Genomic DNA, 13,928 nt, shown 5'->3' on the forward strand with positions numbered 1-13,928 from the left:
ACTTTAAAATTATAAGGGGAAGGACTGATCAACTTGGAAGGTGAAGGAGAGAACTGGATGAGGGCTGAGTCCAAGTTTTCTTGCCTCAACATCTCTGAGAATGGGATACATGGGAAAGGGATGATTTTACCCTGTAGGCAATGGGAAATGTTCTCAATATTTTAAAATATTATTGTGAAGAATAATTATCTGTCCATATAATGTGGATGGATTTTGAAGAGATACTGTGTAAAGGCAACCTAATAGCAAATAGTAAAACTAGTCTACTCCTGCAGGGCTGAAGCCTGACGGTAGGCTGTGTCACTGGTAATAAAGGCAAGATGAAAAACTTGACTCTGGACTTGGAGCTGTAGGAAAATACAAAATCAAGGATAACCCTATGCTTTCAAGTCCATGTGACCAAAATGATAACAGTATCATCCACAAAGTCACAAGTGTATGTTCATCTAGAAGATGTGTTTCCTTAGCTTTCATTTGTATCTCATACTCTTCTGTCTGCATGAGAATGTGGTGTTGAGAATGTGCAGATTAATTAATCTCCATTGTGTTGCTAAATTCTCAAAAAGTTAAGCCAATTCTGATTTCTATACATGACCTGAGAGGAGAATTTTCCTGTATTGGTTGTCCATAAACTTTAAAATTAATTTACTGGGTATCATAAATTCAGGGCTTTGTTGAGATTTGTGCTGTGCTTAAAGAAATCATTCTGGTGAAATGATGAAGACGATTTATTTCACTGAGCAGCATTTTTTGTGAGATGCTTTATTTAAAAATTCATGTTAACTACTGTCTTCAATAACTTTAAAAAGATATTCATAAGGGAAAAGAGTTAACTTTAGAAATCTATCCCACAGAATATGACACAGAATACAAATAACAGATTTTACTTTGAAATGTAAATATAAACTAGAATAATCTTGATTACAGGGAGACAAAATCATATGCCTCCACAGAAGAAAATTCCTTGGTTAAAAATAGCCAAATTGCCTTTCTCTCACACTTTCCTAAAGATATGAAATCTCTTTTTTAAGTATTTAGATTCCAAGTCAAGCATTTCACTTTTTTTTTCTTTAGATGGAAACAAACCACACTTAATAATGTCACCACAACTTATGCCAAGCGCTGTTGCTTAGTCACAATTTCCCAATTCTTTCTGCATAATTGCTTCTTCTTAAGGAAGTATACTTTTCCCCAAATGATAGAATGAAATACACCATTTTAATATACTTATCTTTGTCCAAGAATACAACCCCGCAATTAAACAAAGGATCGTTTCCAATCAGCCAGTCACATGTAAATTTTATTTTACACTATGGATTTCAGTGTGGTTCTTTTTAGGGACAAGTTTGCTTTCAACAGATGCTACTTATGTGGTAAATTCTACATTTTTCTCCTACAAAACTAATGAGAAATAAGCTTCTGCTCAGGATTGAAAAAAATGAATGGATAATGTTATAGACAAGTTTTCATAACAGAGACATTTATAGCTATGCTGTATTTTCGTGGAATCCATTTGGTAGATAATTTCATGGTTTGCTTATTTGTTTATTTAAGTGTCTATTTAAATAAATCAAATTAATGAGATCTCTATCCAAGGAGGTGATCATCCTGTTTCTCCTCTTACTTCTTCCAACACATTACATTTTCCCAAATTCCCTGTCAGCTCACTCACTGCCAGAGGCTGCTTATTCTTTTCCAACACTGTTCAGTTTCCCTTTTGTAACAATAATTACTTTTGTAATTTGTTGTTCAGTGTCTGTCTTCCCCACTGAACTGAAAATCCATGAGCACAGTAACTGTGTTTTGTTCATCATTGTATACCCTGTGTCTATGTTAGTGCCTAGCATATACTAGTTGCTCAATAAATATTAATTGAATGAACTAATAAATTCTCAACCTTAGACTCATATTTCTGAGTTTTAATCCACTCAACTTGGTAAAATGTAGCAGTCTGAATTCCCTAGTAGCTTCTACCTCCCAGAAAGCATTGTCTCCAAGCACACAGATTAATTGGATTTTTCTGATTAGTGTTGGGTACACTCTCTTCACATATATTGTATAGCTACACTGATGGTAAATCTTCCTCACATATCAAGGGAAGGGTGGGAATGTGGATTACTCCTGACCTTTTCTTATCAGAACCATCCAGTGCAAATAATTATTCAACCCATTTACTCAAAGGAATATTTGCTACCACATAGATTGGACACTGTATTGGTTTCCTACGACTGTTTCAACAAATTATCACTAAGTCAGTGGCTTAAAATAATATATCACAGCTCTGAAGACCAAAAGCATACTCCCTCCAGAGGTTCTAAGAGAGACTTCTTCCTTTTCTCTCCTTCCTTCTGGTGTCTTCATTCTTTGGCTTGTGGGTTGCATACCTCCGGTCTCTGCCTTTGTCTTTACATGTGTCTTTACATGGCCTTCTCCTCTTTGGCTTCTCCACTTTTGTCTCTTATAAGGACACTTGTCATTGGATTTGGGACCACCTGGTTAATCCAGGATAATCAAGATTCTTAATTACGCCTGCAAATTCCTTTTTGGAGGGGAGGGGAAAAGGCTGTCACCATTCACCCCACTATGGATATCATAGTGAATATAGTTTCTGCTCTCACTGAATTTGAAATCAAATGGGAAAGATGGATTATAAAATGTAATTTCAATAAAATGTGATGGTTTTATTGGTAGAAATAGTTTAAGGGTCTTAGGGAACATCTGTCTGGGGACCTACCCAAATCTAAACAACCAGAAAAAAAAAAGCTTTCCAAATGATGAGATATTCATGAAGGAGTGATTAGAATTTAACTAGATATTAAGAGTTTGGCTTATTCAAGGAACTGGAAGAAATTCAGTATGCTTGGAGAATATAAGATGTATCTGAAGACATATGCTAGAGCCATTTATAGACAGCTTTGATAACAAAGTTAAGGGCCTTGTAGTTTATCCTGAGATGAGGTCAGAGCTCTGTGACGGACCGACACTAATATGGTAAAAGACAAAAATTAACCCCATCAGGACCAAGCTCCTGAACGTTTTTATTTCCATATGGCAAATCTTGTTCTTTCCACTATTTGGTTGCAGCCTGCATGGGTAACACAATATCATAGTACAATTGCTCTGAAAGATTGTGACAAGAATATTACATTCAACATTATCATTTTACAGACATGAAACCAAATCCAAGCAAGGCTATGATTGTTCTAGGGTAACCAAAACAGCTAGATCTAGTTAGTTCTTCTGTTAGTAAAAATGGTGGTTTAAAGTACTGGCAATTGCTTGGGCTTGGAGAACGACAAATAGAACCTGGATTGCCGGCTTTCCCTTGACAAGATATGTAACCTTGAGAAAGTAAAATAACTGTTAAAACTAGGAATGATAATAGTGTCTACCTATCAAGACCATTGTGAAGATAATTTTGATAATGAATTGACGCTCATAGTTTTCTATTAAATAAATAATGACTGTTGTTCTTGTTGAAGATGATAATGTTGATGAGGTTTTTATCATCATCCCAGCCTCACAATCTGTAGCATTTTACTCCCAGTATAATAGTGTTTCATTAAATACTCTTATTTTCCAATAAGAGTATTTAACATATTTTATTCTCCACAGAGAAGTGTTTATGGTTCCTAAGTTTAAGAAGCAATTATGCAGGAATATGCATTTTTCAAAGGGTCATAACTTAAGATTGTTATCCAATTAAAATTTTAATTAAAACAAAGTTTATAAATGTAATAACAAGTGTGCAAAATGAGACATATTTGTAGAATTAGCAGTTTAGTCAGTAATGATGTATGTCAGACAACATCATTTTTTATAACAAAGTAATCTGACTTTCAAAGGCACCCAATTACTAAATCTTCCTCTCAATTTTGGACTCAACAAATTATAGCTACCTAACTACTATGAAACTATATGCCCCTGATTCAAAATTCTTGAATTATACTATATATTTTACAGATACAACAGTTTTTAAGTAAATAATGTTTTTTGGGTAAATGCCATCTGCTTTATCTTCAAAAAGATAATGTTTTCTAGAACAACTATTTCTTACATTTTTGTTATTCAATAACTTTCAGTGAGAATATGTGACATTTTAGAGCACAACATTAATTCCCATGATATCAGTGCTATTTTGAAGATTAGGAAATTCAGTGAAGACCTAATAAAAAACCTTCAGTACATTATTTATTGGATAAGATGCAACTACTTAACTTGTCTCTGCACAGATTATGAGCAAAAACTTAACATTGTAGTAGATTGCTTGAAAATGTCTTGATTAAATCATAGTGACTAAATTCTAAGATTTAATAAATTTACTGAAAACTGAACATAAATGACTTTTGTTTTTATTAACATTTAGACTTTTTTAAAAGTCTCAAATGCTATGACTGGTTTCTTACTGACTTGACAGTACTGTTTAAGGTTAGACATTCTGTTGTAGATATGTCATTTTTATGAGAAGGCTATTACTCTGGATATGAATTTGCACATAGTATACTGGATACTTAATTCTCAGAAAAAGATCTACTTCTGTGGAAGCTGTAAAATACTCAAGTTTAATAAATTATTATGTTAGAGACTTCTGCAGTTTGCTTCTCAGTTATATACCTTATTTGATTCAATTTTCTCTAATAACTGATGAGATTAATAGATTTTCTTTATTTTCAGTAGTCAAAATAAAAAACAAGTTTAATTTAAGTTAAGGAACATTAAGAGACTGACTGATTTGGTTTTCTAGAATATTGATGGTTAACTGAATTATTACTACAAGTTATAGTAAAAAAAAAAAAAAAAATGGAGAAATGAGACAAAAACCTGAAAGACTGAATTCTGGTCCTAGTTCTATGTGGGGTTCAGCAATTTCTTCAATTTTTTCTGTGCTTCTGTTTTCTTACCTCTATTATTAAGCAATTGCCTATTCCACTCATTAAAATTTTGATTAAAACATTATGAATAAAAAAATTAGAAGTGCTAATAAATTAATTGAAATGATAGATGTTAAAAGATTCCTGGAAGATTAGTAAAACATGCAGCTCATGTGGTTTTAAGAGACAGTTTTATCAATGAAAGAAGGAACATGTTGCTACCGTATATAATCTGGTCTTTTCTTCGAAAAAGGAAGCTTTTAAATATCATTTTTCCAGTTATTGCTGATTAAACATCTAGGCACCCACTATGCATATCCTCGTGCTGTGGAGGTGGAATTCCACAATTTTAGTGTGTGGATTAAGCTCTGTGAAGTATAAAGAACATCATTCTTTTTTTTTTTTTATTTTTTATTTTTTTTTTTGAGACAGAGTCTCGCTTTGTCGCCCAGGCTGGAGTGCAGTGGCCGGATCTCAGCTCACTGCAAGCTCTGCCTCCCGGGTTTACGCCATTCTCCCGCCTCAGCCTCCCGAGTAGCTGGGACTACAGGCGCCCGCCACCTCGCCCGGCTAGTTTTTTGTATTTTAGAACATCATTCTTAAAAGGAATTATACAGTAGTCTTTCTACTTTGTGAAAACAGATATCAAAACAGTCTATAAAGCCTGGTCTGTTGGCCAAAGTGTTAAGAGGAAATACGGTGAGCAGTTACATAAAACAGAATTCTTTAGCCCATCAGCTGATTTAGTTTTATAGCACATAATCTTAAAATAAGGGCTACTAAGAATTCATCTACTTTATTGACCCTTTTTGATGAAAAAGGAGAGGTTTATGTTGTGGATTATGGCCCCAACTCTTCAGCCCTTAGTCAAAACTCATTTATTTTGGGTTTGCTTCATATGTGTCAAATACTGAAATAAAGGCCAAATATACTGGGCTTGGCATCCGTTATTGTATTTTCTAGTATAAATTAAATTGTAAAATGGTTTTAATAGTGAAATGTCACCCAGGGAAATTTTAATATTGTATCTCTGTTTCAGCTTCTGACATGGCAGCAGAACAAGGACAGATTCTTGTGATAGCCACCGCCGCTGTTGGTGGATTCACTCTCCTCGTCATCCTGACTTTATTCTTCTTGATCACTGGGAGGTAACTGAAACACACCAGACTATTTCCAAGATGAATAACCACTCTTTTTATACACTGCGTATTCAAATGCTTTTAGATATAACGAAGCACACCTGAGGTCGAGAGGGATCCCAGAAGAATCCACTCTGACAGTGAACCATCATTAGTTCTCTGTGTCAACATGTCCCTGAATATGGAAAGATGCAAAGATGACTAAAGCTGTTTGAAAGCTAGGAATGATGAATTTATACTCAATAAGTTACTCTGTGTTTTTCCTTTTCTGTAATCAAATTACACCATAAAATTAATTTTATTAAAAAATATTTTAATGGAAAGCCAGAACAATTTATATAAAAACTCTTTATAAACCTGGTGTTATAGAAATATAATATTTTATCAATTAAATATTGAAACTGTCTCTGTTATAAATGTATTAATTGGTTTTTTAAATCCAATATTTCTATACTTCAAAGTAATATGAATAAAAAAATAAACTAACAGTAAATTTAACATAACAAAAATCCTAAATTTGAATCCTGACTAGCTGGTCAAAGTGATTCACCCATCAGAACCTTAGTTTTCTATTTTTACACAGGTTTGATACAAAAGTATATTAAAACCATTGAATGACTTTTAAATAAATAGTATGAACACCATAAGCCAGGTGCTGATAATACAGAGATGTGAATGCAGATAATATATATAACATTATATGAAATAATAAATGTTATTTCTTATTTAATCAATGGTATTTGGCCTAGACTTTTGTCAGAAATCACAATATTTTATTCTCAGATCATTCTAACAAGAAGATAAAATGTTATATCTAGATATCAATAGGGGCACAAAAGAATACCTCGACAGATTTTTTTATAATCTGAAACACACATCTACTGCAATATTCCACTATCAAGACTTAAAACTGCAAAAAGAATGTCAGCCAAACAGTACACACCCATGCTGACTCCAGCTAAAGTACACCAACCCTGCCAGAAAACATTGGTACCTCAGAAAGAGCAGAAATAATAAATGGCTACCTTCAGTGAACCGAAAACACTATTTGTTTTTAAAACCACTTAGGGACCAATATTTTATTCAAATTTAATCTACTTAAAATTACAGAGGATATACACATATGAAAAAATTGTCTACAATTTTGATAGCACACCAAAAAGTATAGAACTTGGTAGGTACTTTGCATGTATCAAGTGTAGGTCCTTGACAAATATACAACTGCTCTTCAGTAAGAGAGTATTAGATTTAGCTGTCACAAACCTCCTTTTATAGAATTTACCAAGGAAAAAAGCAGCATGAATATTCTAATGTGGTTGAGTTAAAAATGATGACTTATTTGTGAAATTAATGGAAAGAAGGCACATTACAACTATGTTTACTTAAGTTTTTCATGCATATAAACAGATATAGTAATGGTCTTAGAATTAAGACAGAGTATTTGGAGGTCTTTAGTTTTGGGGGGTGATTAGCTGATTGAATAATGCTAGCTATAGTAACAAGGAAAAAACAGACATGAAAGAATGCAGGAAATAATGATAAATTCATCGTAATAAAAGTACTAATTTGGACATAACATGTTGCCACCATCAGGCACTGTTGTCCAGCATTCTCTTAGGACCCTTTTCCTTTATTTTTAGGGCTAACCTCTGACAGCTGTCTGCCATCATCAGAGCTTTGATAATGCTCATCTTCTATAGAGTACAGAAAACAAATTTTGGAGTCTCTAAACCAATTAACCATTAGGGTGAAGATTAAATGTTCAGCACTGCAGCTTATCAAACATGGCCTACAAATACTTGAATCACTAGCCAGAGTAAAGTGGTTATAAAAAATAAAACCCCTAAACAGCCTGGTGGAGGTCTAAGTTTTCTGAAAAAGATTAAAGTTATTCCCATACTATTTTGGACTCTCTGGCAAAGAGAGGGTTTACAAGACAGTTATGGTTAGGGAAAGAGAAAGAGAGAGGAAGGAGGGAAGGGAAAAGAAGGGGAGGGGAGAGGAGAAAAAGAGAAGGACAGAGAGAGACAGAGAGAGAGACAGAGAGAAAGTTTCAGTGAGGGTTAACGGTGCAAGTTTAAAAAAGAAAGGGAAAAAGAAAATAAAATTATTTTGTTGTATGTAAAGTCACAATGACAATTTGGTTAAGAAAATCAAATTGCCAGTACTTTAGCATTGCTATGTGTTTAGCAAACTGTATTAGGAAAATGCTAAATAGAAGAATAAACATTACTGTATGTTCCTTAACCTCTATAACATTAATGCTGCCAATGCATTTTGAACTGGGGTCACTGATACTTTATAATACTCTAATTATCATGAAGTTACATACCATTTAAAGACAATCTGCTTTGGAGCCCAGAAAGTTTATTTAGTTATTCAAGTACAATGGCGTTCCATTGTACTTAAAGGAGATCTTAACTCCAAAGATAGAAATTATATCATGTAACTATACTGTGGAAAATTAAGTATGATGTTTGATTTTGATTCAGAAATATTTTTGTTTTCCATTTTCAAAGTTTCTTTGATGGAGGGAGTAATTTCTTAAATGTGATTTTATTTAACATCAGTATTATATTATTTACAATAGAAAAAATCTTCTGTACGTTTAAAAGAAATTTAATGATGATTCACTATATTACAAAATTGAATACAGTTATATGCATCAAGAACATAAGTTAAGGCCTTATTTTTTCATAGAATATTTTGGTAAACAATGATTTAAATAGCACATACACATGTGGCAAAGCATTTCATTAAGGCATCAGAAAATATTTCCTTAACACATAAATATGACGAACACAAAAGAAAACATTTCAATCTTTGCAGGCTAAATAAGTGTTGCCTAATAAACTTGAGAGTTGGGCTCAAATATTATCTTTATTTGGGATTCCTGGAGCAGAATAGAAATACCACTTAAAAGGAGAATTAAATGATGAAGAAAAAATTGTGCTAAATTATTTTCAGCTTTCAGCTTATATGTTTGCCAATTTATATTTCATCAGAAATTGCTTTAACATTCCATGCATTGAAGAGAACAATTTCAATTATATAAAATAGAAAAAAAAATATTTTGAAGTATCGCTTAAGCACTTTGGTAGGGGGGCACTCATTGAAAAATATTCTATGAAAACTGTAAGACATTTCTGAATACTCAACTTTCCATAGAATTTGAGGCAAAATTCCCAGTGAAAGATTGAATTATGTAACACAGATATACTTTGTTTAGCCAGTACAAATTTGATAAACCATCAAATCATACGGATGTTGAAGAATTTACTCATATTGAAGAACTCTTGGGAGCATGATCCACAGGGAGACTAGAACATGCCTCTACAAAATTCCAAATATTAAAAAATAAAACTACTGAACCATCCTGCTGTTTAGCAATGAAAATGGAAGACAGTTGTATACATTTCTGAGATACTGACTCAAAATACTTTTTTTATTTTGACTTTTAATTTTTTTTTTACCAACTCTAGCTATTAGTAGTCATATAAGGGATGGTTATGGCAGATTATTAAATATTTTCTAAGACTCCTATCTTGCAAATCCATCTACTTGACAGTATTTTATTCTAGGACTAGTTTCAATGTACATAAAAATCCTTATATAGAATATTTTCACATTATAAAGATATTTTAAAAGTGGTCTTTATGACAAGAACTTTGTTCATAGATTATATGTATTTTAATTGGTTTTGCTTTGTATCCAGCATACTTCTTAAAACAAGTTTCTTTTTATTTTTTTAAAAGATGTCAATGGTACATAAAAGCCAAGATGAAGTCAGAAGAGAAGAGAAGAAACCACTTACAGAATGGGCATTGTAAGTAGTGCAGTGACTTTCTTTCATTATTTTGTACTGTTCCAGCACTTCAGGAGTTCATTCAAACTGTATCTATTGAGTTGAGAAACAAAAGAAAAAAAATCTCTTCCAACCTTTCAGCATTCAGAATTTTCATCTGGTTTCCAGGTTTGTTGGTGAAAGTTGCACCTGCTTCTCATTAAATAACATTACCTTGTTCCCAATTCTGCTTGCTGGAAAACACAACAGACTGAATTTGCTAAAAATAATAGTTGACTGATTTTATCAAATTATTTGCCACTCACAATGGCTCCAAAATAGGAGTTGGTTTTTATCTAGTGGAGCATTAGACATAGAAATAAATATTAGGGAATCTTTATTCCTTCTTGTAGGGACTGTCTTTTAGATATATAACAAATCAATTTACAATTCATTAATATTAAAAAAGAATATCAGCTCTTTAACTCTTAGAATATGTATGAAATCCTTGGGCTGACTACAAGGTTATATTCATTTGAGAGATCTATTCCCAAGCAGCCTATAATTACCACTATAGTTGGTTTGATAATTGACAATTTCTCCTCCTCAACATCCACCTCCACCTCCACCTCCAAATTGCAAACTACCTCTGCAAGACAGTTTTTCTATTGTGAGACACTGGATTAACAAGAAAGGGATGTTCTCTAATTAACCACAGTGTAGAGATAATATGCAAAACAACTTAACTGTTTTAATTTATCTTTTATTTCAAATTGAGCAAAAGATAATAAAGGACATTTCAATCTATACCACCCTCCAGGAAAGGGAAAGGATTTAAGTGAGGAATGTTTATATAGTAAGTTTGAGTCTTACTGCACTGGCAGAGCTGAGGGAACTGATATCTGGCATGGGATAACCCGGAAAGGCTATAAACAGATTGCAGAAACCTGGATGCAGACACCTGGGCTGATGACTTACTCCGGGCAACCTTAAGATTCACTACAGGGCATTTAGTACTGATATGCAGAGGGAAAAGGTGTTCCTGAGGCATTTATTATCTGTTTTCCAAGAGTCAAGTTAGCATAAACCAAACCAGATGGGCCCAGCACAAAGCGACGAAAATAACTCAAGACAGCCAAGGAGGTAGAAGAAAGTTAACCAACTGATGTTTAGGAAGACGTTGATAAGTTAAATTAGTAACCAGGTATTCAAAACTGGAATTCAGTTTGGTTGTTTATTTTCCTCTTTACTACACATATCATGTTTATATGAAAAAAGTGATATTTACTGCTTTTATTCTATAGAAATGTGTACCACCTTAAATAATTGAATAGTTTAATAGTTAAAACCACATATGAGTTACTAAATGATGCTTGTTATCTGTGTCTAACATAATATTATCAACACGACTACATATCTGATTAGAAACCACTAATAATTAGTAGTGGCTACTAGGTTTCAGGTTATAGAACTCAGTCTGAAATCACAAATTCTACTAAGTTGTTATAAAAATATATGGAATGTAAAATAGAGGTAGAGACTATCTGTTGTCCTTTTCTCCAATGTATACTTTGAGAAGTCAAGAAAAGCATGACATGTTAAAATTAGTGTCAGGTCTGGGGATACCTGGAAATACGCTTTTCTGGTGCTACTTTGAGAAATATTAATTTTCTCATGGTCCATATGTAGCACTAAGAAGACAGAAGACCAAATGTATAAATGAAGGCAATGGGCGTAGAAGGACTGAGGAAGCCAATTGCTGCTAATATTGGGCATTTCAATACCTCCTCTAAACTTTATTACCTTTTGTTTGTTGCTTTTGATTTTTTTGTCTGTTTGTTTTGCAAGGAGAGTCAAAAAACAGTTAATGCTGGGTATTATATGGCTTTCAAAATCTAAGAAGTAACAAAACCAAAATACTATCCACTCTGCCACAAATTTCACATTGGTCTTTTAATCTCTACTAGTTTGTATTCAATAAAGGCTCTCTGTGTGATTATTGCCTGTAAAAACCATACCAAAGATAGTTGGAAAGATAGAAAGATATATAAGAAATGACCTCCTGTCTAGAGATCTAAAACGGAAAATGGAAATTAATGAGCCAGCTTGGTGGCTTGTGTCTGTAGTCCCAGCTACTCAGGAGGCTTAGGCAGGAGGATCACTTGAGCTCAAGAATTCAAGGCCAGCCTGGACAACATAGCAAGACTGCCATTTCTCTAATAAAAGAAGAGAAATAAATAAGTGAGCAAAACAGAGGGATATTCATGGGCAGAGGCAGTCTATGACTTCTTTGGATACTTTCAAATGGATATACAACCACACATTCATGTTTTCTAGCCATCCTTTCTCATCATCCTAACTGCCTGTAGGCTGTGAGTACTCCATCCCCACCAATGAAGCTCAACGGATGTACAACCAATGACCAGATTTTGGCCTTTGATTTCCATCCTTCCCACCAGAATAGACAAGCTGATCCTTTTCAGCGCTATGTGCAGTCAGTCCATGGAAACCACTATGTAAATACAGAAAACGGCCATTATCCCTACTGGCCTTTCTTGTTTCTATGCCATGGAGTCAGTTCTTTACTGCTTGAGGTTTTCTGGAAAAGGGAGACCACAGGACTAGGGTATGAGTTCATGAAACCTAATGCCGTAGAGTACAAAAGGTACAGGAGGGACCCTAATGGGCTTCCTTGTTTTGGAGGGAGGCTTATGCCTCATTTTTCCCATTCCCCAAGCGAGAGCTGATGTGGACTGTTTTGGAAGTTTAGTGAATGAGTGAGCTGATTAAACATTTTACAGAAATATGAGACATGTGTTTTCTGGAATCTGTCAGCTCAGTTTCTAGGAATCCACCAGGTCATTCTACATTAACAGTGAGGTAAATAAATGTTTGACCCTTGTCAAAGCTTTCATATGGGCAGAGGGTGGGACAGGAAGAAAAGAGAGACTTTAAGTCATTAATAAGACTGACTACTTCAGTATGTCATTCCCCGTTTTAAATGTTCACAAGATGTAGACTACAGAGATACTCAAACTAAATCAATCATTTTGTTGTTGTTGTTGCAGTGCGCTTCCCAGGAATTAAAACTTACATCGATCCAGATACATACGAAGACCCATCCCTAGCAGTTCATGAATTTGCAAAGGAGATTGATCCCTCAAGAATTCGCATTGAGAGAGTCATTGGGGCAGGTAAATGTCAAATCTATGCTTTTGAACAAAAGATTCCTTAATTTCTTTGTAACTGGTTTATCAACATACTATCTTATATCTTGGCAGTTTTGGTCATTGAAAAGTTTTAACAAGTGAGAAGTAAAGTGATCTTGTATATGGTTTTTGTTTTGTTTTGTTTTGTTTTGTTTTTAAGTATACTGAATGTCCGTTTGTTTCCAAATACTGAGAACATTCACAAAAGTTACTTTTAACATTCTATGGCCTTTTTTTTATAGTGGAGATAAATTACAATGAAACTAGAGTTTTTAGGAGTTTGTCATAAGGTTATAGATTTACTCGAGCGCCAACATCTATAGACATATACTATAATTATAATAGTATTTAAAATGATGACCATAGCCTCTGCAAGACACAGAAAAGTTCTGAGAATCACCAAAGATAAAATTTGGTTCAGTGTAGTTTTATGTCATTTTAATGCAAATTTTAGTGTTTTTTCCTATGTAGAATTTTCCAATACTTAGAACACTTTATTATTTAACTATTCTGAATAAATATAAATTTCTTGTAAATCACCACACAGGAATTTATGCTGTACATTAGTAAGGGCAGAGTCTAAGCTGATGTAACAAAGAGACTCCAGAATACAGATTTATTCCTCTTTCAGATGCTTGACCCAAGGTGCATAGTCCATGCTGGCTGCGGAGCTCTCATTCAGGGGGACTTGCAAGGCCCAAGTTCCTTCTGTTCTTGGCTCTGCCTTCCCCTAGCTTGCCCTTCTCCTCCAAATGACCAAAGCTGGGTCATCAGTACATCTGCCTTCCTGCCTGTGAGAAGGAAAAGGAAATAGTTCGGTCTCTCTGGTTTTGCTTTTAAGGCAATAACCTGAAACTTCCACAGTATTCACATCTCAGTGGTCCAAATAACAATAACATGGACACATTTAAGTGCTAGAGAATTT

The 13,928-nt window shown here is 33.9% G+C and overlaps 1 protein-coding gene across 2 annotated transcripts in view; it reads left to right on the plus strand.

Annotated features, from left to right (window-relative positions):
- EPHA6 (EPH receptor A6) overlaps nucleotides 1–13,928 on the plus strand; it is a 955,335-nt gene that overhangs the window by 662,635 nt on the left and 278,772 nt on the right. For both annotated transcript variants that reach the window (XM_030938295.1, XM_030938296.1), the window contains 3 exons: nucleotides 5,911–6,019; nucleotides 9,766–9,836; nucleotides 12,863–12,988. In XM_030938295.1, coding sequence (XP_030794155.1) covers nucleotides 5,911–6,019; nucleotides 9,766–9,836; nucleotides 12,863–12,988 — 306 coding nt within the window. The remainder of the gene's footprint in view (nucleotides 1–5,910; nucleotides 6,020–9,765; nucleotides 9,837–12,862; nucleotides 12,989–13,928) is intronic.

Source organism: Rhinopithecus roxellana, chromosome 1, assembly GCF_007565055.1.
Source record: "Rhinopithecus roxellana isolate Shanxi Qingling chromosome 1, ASM756505v1, whole genome shotgun sequence".
NCBI lineage: Eukaryota > Metazoa > Chordata > Mammalia > Primates > Cercopithecidae > Rhinopithecus > Rhinopithecus roxellana.